The sequence below is a fragment of the Delphinapterus leucas genome, chromosome X (genome assembly GCF_059928025.1).
Source record: "Delphinapterus leucas isolate spDelLeu-1000000601 "Yukka" chromosome X, BTC_Dleu_Yukka2, whole genome shotgun sequence".
NCBI classification, from domain to species: Eukaryota; Metazoa; Chordata; class Mammalia; order Artiodactyla; family Monodontidae; genus Delphinapterus; species Delphinapterus leucas.
In genome coordinates this window covers 122,127,478-122,148,158 of record NC_143150.1, presented here as the reverse complement: position 1 = coordinate 122,148,158, position 20,681 = coordinate 122,127,478, and the positions used below count along the sequence as shown (strand labels likewise).

The window sequence follows — 20,681 nt, the reverse complement described above, 5'->3', positions numbered from 1 at the left end:
CTGCTTTTAAAAGTCAAGCGACAGAAGTCAGAAAGAGAAAGACAAATATAATATTGCTTATGTGAAATCTAGAAAAATGGTACAGATGTGACCTTATTTGCAAAGCAGAAATAGAGACACAGATGTAGAAAACAAACTTACGGTTACCAAGGGGGAAAGGGGGTGTGGGATGAATTGGGAGATTGGGATTGACATATATACACTACTATGTATAAAATAGGTAACTAATGAGAACTGACTGTATAGCACAGGGAACTCAGTGCTCTGTAGTGACCTAAATGGGAAGGAAATCTAAAAAAGAGTGGGTATATGTATAACTGACTCACTTCGTTGTACAGCAGAAACTAATACAACATTGTAAAGCAGCTGTACCCCAATTTTAAAAAAAATAGGTAAACAATAAGGACCTACTGTATACCAGAGGAAAGAATACTCAATATCTTGTGATAGCCTATAATGGAAAAGAATCTGACAAAGAATATATAGGGCTTCCCTGGTGGCGCAGTGGTTGAGGGTCCGCCTGCTGATGCAGGGGATGCGGGTTCGTGACCTGGTCCGGGAGGGTCCCACATGCCGCGGAGCGGCTGGGCCCGTGAGCCGTGGCCGCTGGGCCTGCGTGTCCGGAGCCTGTGCTCCGCAACGGGAGAGGCCACAACAGTGAGAGGCCCCCGTACCGCAAAAAAAGAAAAAAAAAAAGAATATATATTATGTATATGTATAACTTAGTCACTTTGCTGTACACTTGGAACTAGCACAACACTGTAAATTAACTAAAATTTAAAAAAAAAGGTCAAGGGCTTCCCTGGTGGCACAGTGGTTGAGAGTCCGCCTGCTGATGCAGGGGACACGGGTTCGTGCCCCGGTCCAGGAAGATCCCACATGCCGTGGAGCGGCTAGGCCCGTGAGCCATGGCCGCTGAGCCTGCGCATCCGGAGCCTGTGCTCCACAACGGGAGAGGCCACAGCAGTGAGAGGCCCGCATACCGCAAAAAAAAAAAAAAAAAAAATGTCAAGCGAAATGAGAACACTTCAGGTTGGTAACGACCAGGCTCTTCTACCTTCTTAGGCATAGCTCAGCCATCTCCTAAACTGCTGATTTTTCAGAAAGAATTACAGAAAGCAGAAAATGCTATCACCTTGGAGCATAAGGAGTTTGAAACCCAGAAACAAGCTCTGCAACAAAAACTACAAAGTGAAGTGAGTATTTCTCCTTGAGCACCCAGGGGTCAGGTCAGTCCACTGCATAGACGTGTGAACTTGGCACATGCCACACTGCTGTGAGTGGGATTTATTTTAACATCAGATATCCCTTAAGGTGCTAAAGGGTGTCCTTCCTCCTCTGAGAGAACTGTCCAGTGGTCATGTGACTCTACATTCATAATAGTCACAAAATCCAGAGGCAAGCAAACTCACACACAAAATTTTCCAAGTCCTGATGGTGCCCACAGAGGAAGTGTCTCGATGCTCACCCTGTGACTTGGAAATACTGCTGCCCTCTCTCTGGTGTCTTCCCATGCCCTGGAGTAGCTGCTCTGACGTGCATGTAAGAAGAAATGGAAACTTGCGTCATCGGTCGTCATTTTAAAGGGACCCTGTGGGTTACGGGTATAAAGCTGCTCAGAATTGGCAAAAGAAAAAGAGAGAATAAGCCCAATGAGAGAATTGTTCCCTTTGAAGTGAGCTGTGATTTGTTTTATGTTGATTTTTTTTTCTTCTCTAATTCTCTGCAGATTGAGCACTCTGCCCAGCTGAAGGCCCAGATATTAGAATACGATGCTTCTGTCAAGAGGTTAACTGTGCAGGTTACCGATTTAAAATTGCAACTGAAACAAACTCAGATAGGTTAGAGACATTTTTAACCTGTGTGTGTGTGTGTATGTGTGTGTGTGTGTGTAAAACTTCTGACATTTGTGGAAATGTAATAATTGTTACTCATTGAATTTTTAGTAATTCTCATAGTAGAGGTAAAGCCATAGAGCCATGGGCCATCTTAGAAGTCAAACTCCCTGTCCATTTCACGGATACCAGCCAGGTCATCAGCTGAAGTGACTTGCTTTCACAGGTGCCCCATGCTTGGGGGAGCCTCATACCCCAGATAGGAAAGGTGTGGTAGTGATGCAGAGGCCCCCAAATTCTTCCTGGACCTAGGTTTTCCTGTTTTATTTGCTACCCTGATAATAAGAGCAGTCTACTCTTCAGTGGTTTTATATACTCCTTGACAGGTGTATATACCTGTGGGAGAAGCAGAGTGCCCTGGCAAAAAGAGGGCTGCCGCTGGAATCAGAAAATTTGTTTTGTACCCCAATTTTGAAGTTAGTTGTTTGGCCTTGGACATGTTGCTTTTAACTTCCTTGGGCCTCAGTTGCCCCCTTTGTAATGAGGATAATAATACCTTCTGTGCCATGGAGGATGAAGGGGAAAGGTGATTGGCTCCAGTACAGTGCCTGGGGCATATGAAACACTGGGGAGATGGCCACTGCTACCATCTGATTACTATGTCTTCCTGTGGATGCGTGACATCTGCCCCTCCTCCTTCATAACAAGTGTTCCGAGGCTTAGACACTTCCTTTAGCTGCTTCCAAGCTCAGTGGAAGTTCCTGAGTGTTCGTGATTTTGAGCCTTCCTCAGTTCCTTCTTCCCACTCAGGCCCTTGGCCCCTTCTCACCACGCCACTTTTATTGTGGTCTCTTTACTCATCTCTACTCTATCCCGTTCCTCATTTTCTCTCCACAATTCTGCCTTTGCCAAACTGCTCACAGCTGAAACCTGTACCAAGCTCCTGTCATTAGAAATAGTTTAATGAGGTTGGAAGCTTCTGGAACATAGGCATCACAAGCATCTGTCCCATGGCATCATCAAGGTGGCTTTGCAGGAGAGGAGTGGTCACATTTACTGGCTTTGCATTAGGCCAGCGCAGTGGCTCGATGCCTCGCTATCTGGGGGATTCAGCCGCAGTCCCCCATCCATGGCATGGGAGCCGTGAGAGTTCTGGGCCCACAGTGGTGACCTGACCGCATGTCCTCCTTATCTGAGACTCAGGCCGTATGCAGTGGATTTTGCCGCAGCCCTGGGAGTTCGGGGGCAGCATCCTGTAGTGCGACGCGTTCATTATTTTGAAGTCAAATGTGTGAACATTCATGCTGGGTGAAATAATTAAAGATTATAAATGGGTTTATATCAGCTCAGGTCAGATTTTTCAACCACATGAGTTCAAGTCTGGTTAGGCTTTGTCCCCTAATACATTGTAAATACCTTTTCAGTTCTCAAAGCTTTTAGATTTCAAGGTCGTGCATAATGGATTGTGAAATAATAACATGCGTTACGAATGAAGGCATATGAAGCAGTAGCTGGTACACATGAGCTCTCAAGTAAATGTTAATAATTACTGTTATGACCGTGCTTTCACAAACTATTTTATTTTTTTATTTTTATTTATTGAAGTATGGTTGATTAACAATGTTAATTTCTGCTGTACAGCAGAGTGATTCAGTTACACGTGTATATATATATTCTTTTTGATATTATTTTCCATTATGGTTTATCATAGGATACTGAATATAGTTTCCTGTGCTATACAGTCGGACCTTGTTGTTTATCCATTCTATATATAATAGCTTACATCTGCTAATAACCCCAACCTCCCATTCCATCCCTCCCCCAACTCCCTCCCTCTTGGCAACCACAAGTCTGTTCTCTTTGTCCATGAGTCTTTCTGTTTCGTAAATGTGACACAATTGAACACATCTTAGATTCCACATGTGGTATCACATGGTATTTGTTTTCTCTTTCCGACTTACTTCACTTGGTGTGATATTCTCTAGTTGCATCCATGTTGCTGCAAGTGGCATTATTTTGTTCTTTTTTTTTTTTTTTTTTTTTTACAGCTGAGTGATATTCCATTGTGTGTGTGTGTGTGTGTGTGTGTGTGTGTGTGTGTATAGCACGTCTTCTTTATCCATCCATCTGTTGATGGACATTCAGGTTTCCATGTCTTAGTTCTTGTAAATAGTGCTGCTATGAACTTATGGGTGCATATACCTTTTTGGATTAGAGTTTTGTCTGTATACGTGCCCAGGAGTGGGATTACTGGATCATATGGTAATTCTATTTTTACTTTACTGAGGAACCTCCATACTGTTTTCCATAATGGCTGTACCAATATACATTCCCACCAACAGTGTAGGAGGGTTCCCTTTTCTCCACACCCTCTCCAGCATTTGTTCTTTGTAGATTTTTTAATGATGGCTATTCTGACTGGTGTGTGGTGGTACCTCATTGTAGTTTTGATTTGAATTTCTCTAATGATTAGCGATGTTGAGTGTCTTTTCATGTGCCTATTGGCCATTTGTATTTCTTCTTTGGAGAAATGTCTACATAGGTCTTCTGACAATTTTTTGATTCCGTTGTTTGTTTTTTTGTTGTTGAACTATATGAGCTCTGTGTATATTTTGGAAATTAAGCCCTTGTTGGTTGCATCGTTATCAAATATTTTCTCCCATTCTGTGGGTTGGCTTTTGTTTTATGGTTTCCTTTGCTGTGCAGAAGCTTGTAAGTTTGATTAGGTCCTGTTTGTTTATTTTTGCTTTTATTTCTATTGCCTTGGGAGACTGACCTAAGAAAACATTGGTACAATTTATGTCAGAGAATGGTTTGCCTGTGTTCTCTTCTACATATTTTATGGTGTCATGTCTTATGTTTAAGTCTTTAAGCCATTTTGAGTTTATTTTTGTGTATCGTGAGAGGGTGTGTTCTGACTTCATTGATTTATATGTAGCTCTCCAACTTTCCCAACACCACTTGCTGAAGAGTCTGTCCTTTTTCTGTTGTATAAGTATATTCTTGCCTTCTTTGTCGAAGATTAATTGGCCATAGGTGTGTGGGTTTATTTCTGGGCTCTTTATTCTGTTCCGTTGATCCATATGTCTGTTTTTGTCCCAATAGCATGCCGTTTTGATTACTGTAGCTTTGTAGTATTGTCTGAAGTCTGGGAGGGTAATGCCTCCTGCTTTGTGTTTTTGCCTTAGGATTGCTTTGGCAATTCTGGGTCTTTTATGGTTCTATATAAATTTTAGGATTATTTGTTCTAGTTCTGTGAAAAATGTCATGGGTCATTTGATAGGGATCGCATTAAATCTGTAGATTGCTTTGCGTAGTATGGCCATTTTAACAACATTCTTCCAGTCCAAGAGTATGGGCTATCATTTCTATTTCTTTGAGTCATCTTCAGTTTTCTTTACTAATGTTTCATAATTCTCAGCGTATAAGTCTTCCACCTCCTTGGTCAGGTTCATTCCTAAGTATTTTATTTTTTGAGGTGTGATTTTGAAAGGTATTGTTTTTTTACATTCCCTTCTGTTATTTCTTTGTTAGTGTAAAGAAATGCAACAGATTTCTGTATGTTAATCTTGTATCCTGCTACCTTGCTGAATTCGTTTATCAGTTCTGGTAGTTTTTGTGTGGCGTCTTTAGGATTTTCAGTATATGGTATCATGTCACCTGCATATAGTGACCATTTTACCTCTTCCCTTTCAATTTGGATACCTTTTATTTCTTTGTCTTGTCTGATTGCTGTGGCTAGGACTTTCAGTACTATGTTGAATAGAAGGGGTGAGGGTGGGCATCCTTGAGTTGTTCCAGATTTTAGCAGGAAGGCTTTCAGCTTTTCACTGTTGAGTATTACATTGGCTGTGGGTTTGTCATAAGTAGCTTTTATTATGTTGAGACATGCTCCCTCTATACCCACTTTGGTGAGAGTTTTTATCATGAATGGATGTTGAATTTTGTCAGATGCTTTTTCTGCATCTATTGAGATGCCCATGTGGTTTTTGTCTTTTCTTTTGTTGATATGGTATATCACATTGATTGATTTGCGTATGTTGAACCATCCTTGTGAAGTTGGGATGAATCCCACTTGGTCGTGGTGTATGATCTTTGTATGTGTTGTTGGATTCGATTTGCTAATAGTTTGTTGAGGATTTTTGAATCTATATTCATCAGAGATATTGGCCTGAAGTTTTCTTTTTTGGCGGTGTCTTTGTCTGGTTTTGGTATCAGGGTGATGGTGGCTTAATAGAATGTCTTTGAGAGTGTTTCCTCCTCCTCAAATTTTTGGAAGAGTCTGAGGAGGATCAGTATAAGTTCTTCTTTGTATGTTTGGTAGAATTTGTGAGTGAAGCCATCTGGTCCTGGACTTCTGTTTGTAGGGAGTTTGTTGACTACAGATTCTATTTCACTTCTAATATCCGTCTGTTGAAATTCTTTATTTCTTCTTGATTCCATTTTGGTGGGCTATATGTTTCTAGAAAGTTGTCCAGTTCTTCTAGGTTGTCAAATTTGTTAGCATATAATTGTTCATAGTATTCCCTTAGGGTTTTTTGTATTTCTGTGGTATTGGTTGTTATATCTCCTTTTTCCTTTCTTTATTTTGTTTCATTGGGTTCTCTGTCTTCTTGGTGAGCCTGGCCAGAGGTTTGTCAATCTTGTTTACCCTTTCATAGAACCAGTTCTTGGTTTTATTGGCTTTTTCTATTTTTTTAATCTCTATTTTATTTATTTTCTCTCTCATCTTTATTATTCCTTCCTTCTGGTGACTTTAGGTTTTGTTTGTTCTTCTTTTTCTAATTTTTTTAAGTGGTAGGTTAGGTTTTTTATTTGACACTTTTCTCGTTTTTTTTTGTTTTTTTTGTTTTTTTTGTTTTTTTTTTTTGAGGAAGGCCTGTATCACTATGAACTTCCCTCTAAGAACTGCTTTTGCTATGTCCCATAGATTTTTTATGGTTCTGTTTTCATTGTCATTTGTCTCGAGGTATTTTTTAATTTCCTCTTTGATTTCATCACTGATCCATTGCTTTTTTTTTTTTTTTTTTTTGCGGTATGTGGGCCTCTCACTGTTGTAGCCTCTCCCGTTTGCGGAGCACAGGCTCCGGACGCGCAGGCCCAGCGGCCATGGCTCACGGGCCCAGCCGCTCCACAGCACATGGGGTCCTGCCAGACCGGGGCACGAACCCGCGTCCCCTGCATTGGCAGGAGGACTCTCAACCACTGCGCCACCAGGGAAGCCCGATCCGTTGCTTTTTTAGTAGCATGTTGTTTAGTCTCCATGTAATCGTTTTTTCTTATTTCTTTTTCTGTGGTTGATTTCTAGTTTCATGCCATTGTAGTCAGAAAAGATGCTTGAGATAATCTCTGTACTCTTAAATTTGTTGAGGCTTTTTTTGTGCCCTAGTATGTGGTCAATCCTAGAGAATGTTCCATGTGCACTTGTGAAGCATGTGTGTTCTGGTTTTCTTTTTGTTTTGTTTTGGATGTAGTTTTCTGAAACTATCAGTTAAGTCTAACTGTTGTGTTGTTTAGTATCTCTGTTGCCTTACTGATTTTTTTTTTTTGTCTACAAGATCCATCCATTGATGTGAGTGGGATGTTAAAGTTTCCTACTATTATTCTTGTCACTTTCTCCCTTATGTCTGTTAGTATTTGTTTTATGTATTTGGGTCCTCCTGTATTAGGTGCATATATGTTCATGTCTGTAAAGTCCTCTTGTATTGATCCTTTTATCATTGTATAGTGTCCTCCTTTATCTTTCTTTATGGCCTTTGTTTTAAAGTCTATTTTGTCTGATGTGAGTATTGCAACCCCTGCTTTCTTGTCATTTCCGTTTGAATGAAATATCTTTTTACATACCCTCACTTTCAATCTATGTGTGTCCTTTGCCCTAGAGTGGGTCTCTTGTAGTCAGCCTATTGTAGGCTCTTGTTTTCTTTTTAATCCAATCTGCCACTTTGTGTCTTTTGATTGGAGCATTCAGTCTGTTTACACTTAAGATGATTATTGATAGATATGTATTTATTGCAGTTTTAAGCCTTGTTTTCCCATTGATTTTATATTTGTCCATTTGTTTTTGTTTTTCCTTGTGTGGTTTGATGATTTTCTTTTGTATTATGCTTATGTTCTCTTGTTTTTGTTTTTTTGTGAATCTGTTGTATGTTTTTGATTTGTGCTTACCCCGTTTTCAAGTATGTTAACCCCATTCTGTATCTACTTGCCTTAGACTGGTAGCCATATAGGCTGAAACGCATTCTAGGAAATGAAAAAATAATCTACATTTTCTTGATCTCCTCCCCCACATTTTAAGATTTTGATGTCCCCTTTTACATCTTTATATTCATTCTTTTGCTGTTCATTGTGGTTATCGTCATTTCACAGAAATTTTTTGATTCTTTTTTAATCTGTGTACTGGCTTATTTAGTCGATTTGCTTTTTCCTCTTTTCTATTTAGAGAAGACCTTTCAATGTTTCCTTTAGGATAGGTTTAGTGTTGCTGTATTCTTTTAGTTTTCACTTGTCTGAGAAATTCTTAACCTCTCCTTGTATTCTAAATGATAATTTTGCTAGGTAGAGTATCCTAGGTTGCAGATTTTTCCCTTTCAGGAGTTTGAATCAATCCCTCGCCACTCCCTTCTGGCCTGCAGTGTTTGTGTAAAGAAGTCAGCTGATAGCTTTATGGGGGTTCCCTTGTAATTAACTCCTTGTTTTTCTCTTGCTGCTGTTAGCATCTTCTCTTTAACTTTTACCATTTTTATTATAATATGTCTTGCTACAGGTCTCTTTGGGTTTACATTGTTTGGGACCCTCTGTGCCTCCTGCACCTGGATATCTGTTTACTTCTTGAGGTTTGAGAAGTTTTCAGCCATAGTTTCTTCAAATACATTTTTGATCCCCTTTTCTCTTTCTTCCACTTCTGGAATCCCTATTATGCATAGATTGGCACACTTTATATTGTCCCATAGTTCTCTTATATTGGTTTCATTTTTTTTTTTTTTCATTTTGCTTTCTGTCTGCTGTCCTGATTGGGTGATTTCCATTATTCTATCTTCCAGATGATTTATTCTTTCTTCTGCATTATTTGTTTTGTTGTGGCCATGCTGCACAGCTTGCAGGATCTTAGTTTCCTGACCAGGGATTGAACCTGCACCCTCGGCAGTGAAAGCACAGAGTCCTAACCACTGGACCACCAGGGAATTGCCTGTTCTTTTGCATTATTCATTCTACTATTCATTGCCTTTAGTTCAGTTTTCGTCTCGGCAAATGAGTTTTCTAATTTTTCTTGGTTCCTCTTTATAGTTTCTAGTTCCTTTTTACAGTACTCTGCATTTTTGTTGATATCCTTTCTTAATTCCTTCAGTATTTTCCTCATCTCCTTTTTGAAATTGGTGTCTAATAAACTGAAGAGATCTGTTTCATTGTTTGTTCTTTTAGGGGAATTTTCTTGGTCTTTTAACTGGGAGTGGTTCCTCTGCTTCTTCATTTTACTTATATTTCTCTTATTCTGTGAGTTTAGGAGAATCAGTTATCTACTGTGGTCTTAGAGGGCTATTTATATGTGGCATCATCCCTGTGTAGCATCTGTGGATTTCATATTTTTTGGCATGAGAGCCGTTTTTAGTATGGATGCCTGTCGCCTCTTTCCTCAATGTGTGCTGGTCATTATCCCCTTGATCGAGGGGGTGTGCAGACGCGGCAGCTGCTGCCCAGTCCTGGAGTTCTCGGCAGCAGTGGGGTCTCGTGCACCCCTGGAGCACACAGTGGGAGCAGAGGCAGCTTGCAACTGCTCCTGGGGCCTGGGAAGGCAGCTGTGGTGGCTTGCGACCACTCCTGGAGTCTGGGAGGGCAGTGGTGGTGGCAGCTGGAGACTGCTCCTGTAGCTCTTGTAGGTGGTGTCCTGCTGCCTTAGAGCGTGCACAGCGAAAAAGGCTGCAGTGGTGGGCCCCACCCCTCCCCTCCCCTCGCTCACCCCCCAAACAGTGGCACCTGGCTTCCTCTGCCTACACCCTCAGGTGTGGTTGCATCAGACTTCAGCTCCTTCAGGCTGTTTCCACGCAGCCCACCCCAGTCCTCTCCCTGGGTCTGATCTCCGAAGCGTGAGCTTCAGCACCCAGCCCCGGCCCACACTGGCGGACGCACATCTCAGGCTGGGGAGTACAGGGTGGTGGCACAGACCTTTTGTGCAGGTCTCTCTCCATCCTAGCTGCTGCGAACTGGTTGCTGCGTTCTCCTCCAAAGCTCTCTGTCTGTCCCGGCTGATCTCCGTGCCGGTGAAGGGACTTCCTGGGGTGCAGGAACCTGGCCTCTTTCACAGCTCCCTCCCAAGGTGCAGGTCCTGTCCCGATTCCTTTCTCTCTTTCTTTCTTTCTTTTTTTTTCTTCTTTCTTTTGTCCTACCTGGTTGCATGGAGATTTTCTTGCTCTTTCAGATGTCTGAGGTCTTCTGCTAGCGTTCTGTAGATATTCTGTGAGAATCATTACACATGTAGATATATTTTTGATGTATTTGTGGGAGGAGGTGAGCTCCATGTCCTGCTCTTCCACCATCTTGATTGCTCCCTCCACAAACTGTTTAATGTGCCAGTTTGCCCTTATTACTTTGATTTTTCAGAAAAGAAATTCTCAATAAATTTTAATTTGATTCTCCACCTTTTCCCTTCCTGTCTCACACTGTCTGTCTGTTTGTAACCCGTAGCTCTGGAGAATGAAGTGTACCGCAACACGAAGCAGTCTTTGTTACATCACTCCATCAGTGGGTTAATGAGTGGCAAGGAGGGACCTCGTGATGACGACATAAGCGGGGATTTCTTGAAAAATCCTCTGAGACAAGATGAACTGATGGCGGGCCCAGTTATACCACAGATCCCCAGTTACCCAAATGCCAGCACAGAGAGTAGTTCCCCCGATTCCGACCTTGAGTTTGTAGCCAATACCACGGCAAGGGTGAGAGAGCTGGAGCAAGAGGCCGAGCGCTTGGAAAAAGCTTTCCAAAACTACCATCGAAGGGTCAGTCGGTGTCCCGCCGAGAGCCCATCGGCAAACAGGAGCCTGCCCACCCTGCACCTGCTGAGAGCTCTCAAGAACGCCCCTGCAGGTGCTCCTGAGAGGTGTGTTTTTGCAGAGGACAGAGTTGCCTCTCAGCAGCCTCTGTTGAATGCGCACAGAGGGGACGAGAGTGAGGCACCTGACGTGCCAGGCAGCACAGCCTCAAGGTCACACAAGGACACGGCCTCCAGACGCCTCTCCTCCACTCCCCTCCCCAAAGCAAGGAGAAGCCTTGATAGTGAGATGTACCTGGAAGGTAAGCTACTGCCACAGGGGTTGGGGATGCTCTGGATGTGGGTGGGTTGGTCCTCATCGGCCCAGGATGAGGACTGCAGGAGCGCAGCCAGCACAGCAGCAGGCCGTGGGAGCCGGGCCCAGGAGAGCCCTGCCTTTGAACCGCGGGCTTCTGGGGAACCACGGCGTCTGCCCCGAGTCGCAGTTGGTGTGGGAGGCCGTGGGACAGAGCGTCAAGTGCCGGCGTATTGCTCGGCACAGAAAGGTGCTCAGAGACTGGCACTGGCTTTGCCTTGGCTGCCGGTTAGTTTCATGTGTTTTCTTGTTACCGCTGCGGTTTCATTCAGGTGCCTGAATTGTCAGTTCTGTGGATCATTTACACAACTCCACTGTTTGCAAGGATGATAGAATTCATTTTCAAAGTAATAGAATTCTTTAGAAACCACACTGCTGTCTTCTCCACACAATCTGTAACATACTCGCCCTGGTTCCTCCTGCCTTGTAGGTCTGGGCCAGTCCCCGGCCACTGTCCCCTGTCCCGACAGAACGCCACAGCCTTCACCTGCCGAGTCCAGGTACAGCCTCTCTGTGCACTCACTCTCCAGCCCTGCGGAGCAGAAGGCCGGGTATGTACCGCCTTCTGCCCAGCCTCTGCCAAGGCTGGTTGCTGCCTATGATCTCAGTCATGGCATGTTTGGGTCTTCTAGGTGATAGTAAAGACTATGTGGCAGTATAGAATTTGCAGTCAGATTGTGAGATGTGTGATCTTTGAGAATCATCTGAATTACCTGGGGGAAAAAACACTCCTTTTAGCAAATGAGTAATTTTTACTCGTTTGCTAAACTTGATGTATAGAATATATACTATGGATGGGCTTCCCTGGTGGCACAGTGGTTGAGAGTCTGCCTGCCGATGCAAGGGACGTGGGTTCATGCCCTGGTCCGGGAAGAGCCCACATGCCGCGGAGCCATGGCTCCTGAGCTTGTGCGTCTGGAGCCTGTGCTCCGCAACGGGAGGGGCCACAACAGTGAGAGGCCCGTGTACCGCAAAAAAAAAAAAAGAAGAATATGTACTACGGTATTAATAAGCATTTGCATAGTTCCATGAATAGACTTGGTTTATAAAGATAAAACAGATGTACAGACTCTGCAAAAGCAAATAAATTCAGTGTAAACTTAAAATAGTTTCATACATCATTAAAAAGTCACAGATATTTAGGCATTTAAATATAAGCAAATAAGGTTCCACTTTGTAAATCATTGAAATAAATTCGAAAGTGGTAGTGGGTCCTAGGATATGATGGCTGAAGCAGGATGCGGTGGGTGTGTTGAGAAGCTCGGGGGAGGGAGGGGCAGGCTGGGATTCGAGTCACATGGGGGACTCCTGCCTGTGCCCAGTCCCCGTGGCAGGAGATTCTGACTCCTTCGTTCTGGGCTCAGGCCTAGGCATCTATGTGTTGATGCAGTTCTACTGTACAGAGTTGAAAACTGCCACATGTGCCTGTCCTGGTCCTCAAGTATGTAATATTTTTTATATCACTCCTTCTGTGCTAAAGCCAAGAGGAGAGGCAGGACACACATGGGCCGAGGTAGGATACTGTGGTGTGTTGCATCTTTAGCTGGCTCATGCTAAAGGTGTGCACAGCTTTTCAAAAACTTGTCAAAAATTTTTTATAGTTCTTTTAAAAAAAAAAAATTCCTTCTAGGAACAGCCTTGAGAGTGCAGCGTTATTCTTTGTTAACAGTGGTAGTACCTACCTCACAGCATGAGGTGGTCTGGAGGAGTGACTGAGTTAAAGTATATTAACTGTTTGGAATGATGCCTGGTGCGTGGAGAGCGCCCAGTGCACCATAGCTCTTATTCTCTATGAGTGCACGAAAAATTAATTATCTAAAGCATTTTCTTGAGTCACAAAAGGCTTTTTCATCACCCTGTGCTCTAGTGTCTTATATTATTAAAGCTTCACATTCTTGAATTTTATTCTTTCCATCCAGTCTTTATCAAAGAGAAACAGAACTTCAAGACAAAAGTGAATTTTTAAATCTGGACAAGCTAGCTTTTGAGGATCATGAGGAATTTGAACCGTCTTTTGAATGTAAGTTTAAATATTAATACTTGTTTTTATAAGTTCAAAATGTAGAAAGTTTAGTTTTGGCAAAACATACCCATTGTTATAAAAAATAAAGCAGTTACAAATTAGGACACTCATGATAAAACCACACATACAGATACAGTGCCTCGTTTTTGTATCAGAAAGATTTTCAGGTTCTGAGTTCCATTTATTAAAAATTTCAGGATAACTAATTGCAAAGTCGGAGCTAAGCCCATAAGTGAATCCTTAATTTATGAAGTTTAGGATTGCCTCAGGTTTAAAATAAGTGACTTCTTAAAATTTGCTTTTTTTTCCTCTTTTATGGAATGTGAAAAAGTTATTAATTTTTTTTTTGAATTATACTGATTCCATCAATTGCCTCAGATTGAGAAAACCCTTTCTTAGTTAGAGAATGGAGGTAAAAGAGTATTAGCTTAAGGGCTTCCCTGGTGGTGCAGTGGTTGAGAGTCCGCCTGCCAATGCAGGGGACACAGGTTCTGCCCCGGTCCGGGAAGATCCCACATGCCGTGGAGCGGCTGGGCCCGTGAGCCATGGCTGCTGAGCCTGGGCGTCCAGAGCCTGTGCTCCGCAACGGGAGAGGCCACAACAGTGAGAGGCCCGCGTACTGCAAAAAAAAAAAAAAAAAAAAAATTAGGTTAAGAGTCTAGAAACTGGTGTCCTGACTTTGGCCCTGCCTTATACTGAAGCAGGAGGCTCCGAGGTAGAACAGTCTAAAATAAGGATGTAGAGTCAACCAGCTCTGGGGTTCTTTCCGGCTTGGCAAGTCTTGGTTTTTTTTTTGGTTATAGAAGCTTTATTCATGATAGCCAGAAACTTGAAACAACCCAGGTATCCTTCAATTAGTGAATGGTTAAACAGATGATGGCAAATCTATACCGTGAACTACCACTCAGCAGTTAGTGAAACAGACTGTTGATACATGCAACAGTTTGCATGGATCTGCACGGAATTAGCTTAGTGAGAAAAATCAATCCTAAGATTACATACTATAGTAACTAGTTTATATAACATTCTTTTTTTATTGAAGTACAGTTGATGTACAATATTATAGAAGTTACTATTTACAATATAGTGGCTCAGAATTTTTAGAGGTTATACTCCATTTATAGTTATTATGGAGTATTGGCTCTCTTCCCTGTGTTATATTGGGAAGTCTTTTTTTTTTCTTATTGGAGTATAGTTGATTTACAATGTGGAGCTAATTTCTGCTGTACAGCAAAGTGACTCAATTATATGCATATATACATTTTTTTTAATATTCTTTTCCATTATGGTTTATCCCAGGAGATTGGATATAGTTTCCTGTACTCTACAGTAGGACCTTGTTGTTTATTCATTCTAAATGTAATAGTTTGCATCTACTAACCCCAGACTTCTAGTCCATCCCTCTCCCTCCCGCCTTCCCCCTTGGCAACCACAAGTCTGTTCTCTATGTCTGTGAGTCTGTTTCTGTTTCATAGATAGGTTCCTTTGTGCCATATTTTAGATTCCTCATTCAAGTGATATCATATGGACTTTGTCTTTCTCTTTCTGACGTACTTAGTATGATAATCTCTAGGTCCATCTATGTTGATGCAGATGGCATCATTTTGTTCCTTGTTAGGGCTGAGTGGTATTCCATTGTATATATGCACCACATCTTCTTTATCCATTCATCTGGCGATGGACATTTAGGTTGTTTCCTTGTCTTGGCTATTGTGAATAGTGCTGCTATGAACATAGGGGTGCATATATCTTTCTCGATTCGAGTTTTGTCTGGGTATATGCCCAGGAGTGGGATTGCTGGACCATATGGTAATTCTATGTTTAGTTTTCTAAGGAACTGCTATACTGTTTTCCATAGTGGCTGCAACAACTTACATTCCCACCAACAGTGTAGGAGAGTTCTCTTTTCTCCACACCATCTCCAGCATTTATTATTTGTAGACTTTTTAACGATGGCCATTCTGAGTGGTGTGAGATGGTACCTCATTGTAGTTTTGATCTGCATTTCTCTGATAATTAGTGATGTTGAGCATCTTTTCTTTTTTTTTATAAATTATCCCAATAGGTGATTCATTAATATTTAACTTATAATTTACAGAATACTTTGATTTACATATTATTTGGTCTACCTGATTCTGCCCTTACTCTACTAAAATATGTTCTCAACAAAATAGAGTGTTAAAACACAGTCAAATAATGATATATCACTCCTCTTCTCAAAACCCTATACTGGCTTCTCAAGTATCCCACTCAGATTAAAAGTCCAGGTCCTTACGCTGAGGTTACCATTTCTCTCTGTGGTATTCACTGTCCCCACAAATCTTCCCTTTTTGCCTATAAAGGGGTCTCAAATTATCACCATTAGTATTACCCATTCAGTTCAGGGCCATTAAAACCAATTAAGTCATGGGACTTCCCTGGCGGTCCAGTGGTTAAGAGTCTGTGCTTCCAATGCAGGGGGCACAGGTTCCATCCCTGGTTGGGGAACTAAGATCCCACATGCTGTGGCCAAAATAAATAAATAAATAAAACCAATTAAGTCAGGTGATCTGGAACATGCACTCTGGCCCTCTTGATCTAGTTCCCTTTACTTCTCAGATCTCAGCTCACTTTCCCGGCTCATTCAGTTTAGGCACCCAGGCTTCCTGGCTCTTTTCCCAACACTGTACCCTTTTTACATATTGTCACATTCAATTTGCTAAAGTTTTGTTAAGAATCTTTGCATCTAGAGCATCTTTTCTTTACTGGCCATCTGTATGTCTTCCTTGGAGAAATGTCCATTAAGGTCTTCAGCCCAGTTTTTGATTGTGTTGTTTGTTCTTTTGTTGTCGAGTTGTATGAGCTGTTTGTATATTTTGGAGATGAAGCCCTTGTTAGTCGCATCACTTGCAAATATTTTCTCCCATTCTGAGGGTTGTCTTTTCATCTTGTTTATGGTTTCCTTTGATGTGCAAAAGCTTAAAAGTTTGATTAGGTCTCATTTGTTTATTTTTATTTCTATTGCCTTGGGAGACTGACCTAAAAAACATTGTTACAATTTATGTCAGAAAATGTTTTCCCTAGGATTTTTCCTAGGATTTTTATGGTTCATGTCTTATGTTTAAATCTTTAACCCATTTTGAGTTTATTTTTGTGTATGGTGAGATGGTGTGTTCTAAATTCATTAATTTACATGCAGCTGTCCAACTTTCCCAACACCACTTGCTGAAGAAACTGTCTTTTTCCCATTGTATATTCTTTCCTTCTTTGTCGAAGATTGACCATAAGTGTATGGGTTTGTTTCTGGGCTCTGTTCTGTTTCATTGATCCATATGTCTGTTTTTGTGCCAGTACTATGCTGTTTTGATTACTGTAGCTTTGTAGTACTGTCTGAAGTCTGGGAGGGAAATGCCTCCTGCCTTGTTTTTTTGCCTCAGGATTGCTTTGGCAATTCTGGGTCTTTTATGGTTCAATGTAAATTTTAGAATTACTTGTTCTAGTTCTGTGAAAAATGTCATGGGTCATTTGATAGGGATCACATTAAAGCTGTAGGTTGCTTTGGGTAATATGGCCATTTTAACAACATTGTTCCAATCCAAGAGCATGGGATATCTTCCTATTTCTTTGAATCCTCTTTAATTTCCTTATTTATGTTTTGTAGTTCTCAGTGTATAAGTCTTTCACTTCCTTGGTCATGTTTATTCCTCGGTTTTTTTGTTTTTTGGGTTCTGGTGCCATTTTAAAAGGTATTGTTTTTTTACATTCCCGTTCTGTTATTTCACTGTTAGTGTAAAGAAAGGCAACAGATTTCCAAATGTTAATCTTGTTTCCTGCTACTTAGCTGAATTCATTTATTAGATCTAGTAGTTTTTGTGTGGAGTCCTTAGGGTGTTCTATATATTGAACATAGTGTCATGTCATCTGCATATAGTGACCATTTTACCTCTTCCCTTCCAATTTGGATATCTTTTATTTCTTTGTCTTGTCTGATTGCTGTGGCTAGGACTTTCAGTACTATGTTGAATAGAAGAGGTGAGAGTGGGCATCCTTGAGTTGTTCCAGATTTTAGCAGAAAGGCTTTCAGCTTTTGGGTGTTACATTGGGTATCACATTGGCTGTGGGTTTGTCATAGATAGCTTTTATTATGTTGAGAGATGCTCCCTCTATACCCACTTTGGTGAGAGTTTTTATCATGAATGGATGTTGAATTTTGTCAGATGCTTTTTCTGCATCTATTGAGATGACCATGTGGTTTTTGTCTTTTCTTTTGTTGATGTGGTGTATCACATTGATTGATTTGCATATGTTGAACCATCCTTGTGAAGTTGGGATGAATCCCACTTGGTCGTGGTGTATGATCTTTTTTATGTGTTGTTGGATTTGGTTTGCTAATAGTTTGTTGACGATTTTTGCATCTGCATGCATCAAAGATATTGGCCTGTAATTTTCCTTCTTGGTGGTGTCTGTGTCTGGTTTGTCCCTGGTGTCAGGGTGATGGTGGCTTCGTAGAATGTCTGGGAGTGTTCCCTCCTCAAGTTTTTGGAAGAGTTTGAGAAGAATCAGTATAAGTTCATCTTTGTATGTTTGGTAGAATTTGCGTGTGAAGCCATCTGGTCCTGGACTTCTGTTTGTAGGAAGTTTTTTGACTACGGATTCTATTTCACTTCTAGTGATCGGTCTGTTCAAATTATTTATTGCTTCTTGATTCCATTTTGGTGGGCTGCATGTTTCTAGAAAGTTGTCCGTTTCTTCTACATTGTTGAATTTGTTGGCATATAATTGTTCATAGTATTGTCTTACGGTTTTTTGTATTTCTGAAGTATCAGTTGAGATTTCTCCTTTTCCATTTTTTTATTTTGTTTATTTGGATTCTCTCTCTTCTCTTCTTGGTGAGCCTGGCCAGAGGTTTGTTAATTTTGTTTACCCTTTAAAAGCACCAGCTCTTGTTTTTACTGATTTTTTTCTATTGTTTTTTAAATCTCTATTTTATTCATTTCCTCCCTGATCTTTATTATTTCCTTCCTTCCGCTGACTTTCAGTTTTGTTTGTTCTTTTTCTAATTCTTTGAGGTGGCATATTAGGTTATTTGAGATTTTGTTTGTTTGTTTTTTTTGAGGAAAGCCTGTATCGCTATGCACTTCCCTCCAAGAACTGCTTTTGCTGTGTCCCATAGATTTTGTATGGTTGTGTTTTCATTGCCATTGGTCTCAAGGTATTTTTAATTTTTCTTTTTTTAAAAAAAATATTCGTTTATTAATTTATTTGGTTGTGCCAAGTCTTGGTTGTGGCACGTGGCATCTTTGTTACCGTGTGTGGGATCTTCGTTGCAGCATGTGGGATCTTTAGTTGCGGCACACGGGATCTAGTTCCCTGACCAGGGATCGAACCCAGGCCCCCTGCATTGGGCATGCAGAGTCTTAACCACTGGACCACCAGGGAAGTCCCTAATTTTCTTTTTGATTTCCTCATTGACCCATTGGTTTTTTAGTAACCATGTTGTTTAGTCTCTGTGTACTCATTTTTTTCTCATTTCTTTTTCTGTGCTTGATTTCTAGTTTCATGCTGTTGTGGTCAGAGAAGATGCTTGAAATAATTTCTGTACGCTTAAATTTGTTGAGGTTAGTTTTGTGCCCTAGTATGTGGTCAGTCTTAGAGAATGGTCCATGTGCACTTGAAAAGAATGCATATTCTGTTCTTTTTCTTGGATGTGATGTTCTGAAAATATCAATTAATTCTAACCTTTCTACTGTATCATTTAGGACCTCTGTTGCCTCATTGATCTTGTCTAGAAGATCTGTCCATTGATGTTAGTGTGTGTTAAAATCTCCTACTACTATTGTATTCCCATCAGTTTCTCCCTTTATGTCTGTTAGTATTTGTTTTATGTATTTGGGTGCCTCCTATATTACGTGCATATGTGCTGATGCGTGTAAAAGCCTCTTCTTGTATTGATCCTTTTACCATTATATAGTGTCCTTCTTTATGTTTCTTTATGATCTTTGTTTTAAAGTCTATTTTGTCTGTTATGAGTATTGCAACTGCTGCATTCTTGTCATTTCCGTTTGCATGATATCTTTTTCCATCCCCTCACTTTCCATCTATGTGTGTCCTTTGCGCTAAGGTGGGTCTCTTGTAGGCAGCATATTGTAGGCTCTTGTTTTTTAATCCAGTCTGCCACTGTGGTTGTTTTTTTTAAAATTAATTAATTTATTTATTTGGTAGTGCTGGGTCTTAGTTGCAGCACATTGGCTCCTTAGTTGCGGCAGGTGGGCTTCTTAGTTGCAGCATGCCTGTGGGATCTAGTTCCCTGACCAGGGATTGAACCTGGGCCCCCTGCATTGGGAGCACGGAGTCTTAACCACTGCGCCACCAGGGAAGTCCTGTGTCTTTTTATTGGAGCATTCAGTCCATTGACATTTAAGGTACTTATTGATACATATGTTTTTATTGCCATTTTAAATCTTGTTTTCCAGTTGATTCTATGTTTCTTCTTTGTTCCTTTTTGTGGTTTGAGGATTTCCCTTTATGCTTGTGTTTTCTTTCTGGTTTTTGTGAATCTATTGTATGTTTTTGACTTGCAGTTGCCCTGTTTTTCAAGTATGTGAACCCCTTTCTGTATCTGCTTGTTTTAGACTGATAGTCATATAGGCCCAAACACATTCTTAAAAAAGTCTACATTTTCTTACTTTCCTTCCCCACCTTTTATGGTTTTGATGTCCTTTTTTTTACGTCTTCATGTTTATCCTTTTGCTGTTCCTTGTTTTATTGTTGCTTTCACAAATTGGCTTTTGATTTTTTGTTTTTGATCTATATATACTGGCTAATTTAAGTGATTTACTTTCCAATAGTGATTTCGTCCTTCCTGTATCTTTTTGTTTCTTTTCTATTTAGAGAAGACCTTTCAATATTTCTTTTCAGATAGGTTTAGTATTGCTGTTTTCTTTTTGTTTGTCTGAGAAATTCTTTATTTCTCCTCCTCTTCTAAATGATAATCTTGCTGGGTAGAGTATTCTAGGTTGCAGATTTTCCCATTTCAAGACTTTGAATATATTTTGCCACTCACTTCTGGCCTGCAGCATTTCTTTAGAAAAATTAGCTGATAGCCTTATGGGAGGGTTCCCTTTTAATTAATCTTTGTTTTAAGATTTTTTTAAATCTTAATTATCTTTTAATCTTTTAATTTTTTAATCTTTGTTTTTCTTTTGCTGCCTTTAGAATTCTCTCTTTAACTTTTGCCATGTTTATTATAATATGTCTTGGTATAGGTCTACTTTGCGTTTACCTTATTTGGGACTCTCTGTGCTTCCTTATCTAGATATCTGCTTCTTTAGGCTTGGCAAGTTTTCAGCCATAGTTTCTTCAAATATATTTTTTATCCCCTTTTCTCTTTCTTCTCCTTCTGGAATCCCCATTATGGGTAGATTGACCTGCTTTATATTATCCCATTGGTCTCTTACATTGCTTTGTTTTTTCATTTAGTTTTCTGTCTGCTGTTTTGATTGTGTA

The 20,681-nt window shown here is 40.7% G+C and overlaps 1 protein-coding gene across 12 annotated transcripts in view; it reads left to right on the top strand.

Annotated features, from left to right (window-relative positions):
• The window catches only part of OFD1 (OFD1 centriole and centriolar satellite protein), a 74,221-nt gene that overhangs the window by 38,437 nt on the left and 15,103 nt on the right, over positions 1–20,681 (top strand). For 10 of the 12 annotated variants that reach the window (XM_089904774.1, XM_089904772.1, XM_089904771.1 and 7 more), the window contains 5 exons: positions 1,066–1,196; positions 1,730–1,841; positions 10,515–11,120; positions 11,604–11,724; positions 13,093–13,193. In XM_089904774.1, the coding sequence (XP_089760900.1) occupies positions 1,066–1,196; positions 1,730–1,841; positions 10,515–11,120; positions 11,604–11,724; positions 13,093–13,193 (1,071 nt within the window). The remainder of the gene's footprint in view (positions 1–1,065; positions 1,197–1,729; positions 1,842–10,514; positions 11,121–11,603; positions 11,725–13,092; positions 13,194–20,681) is intronic. The other 2 variants (XM_022565983.3, XM_022565986.3) reach the window with 2 other exon arrangements.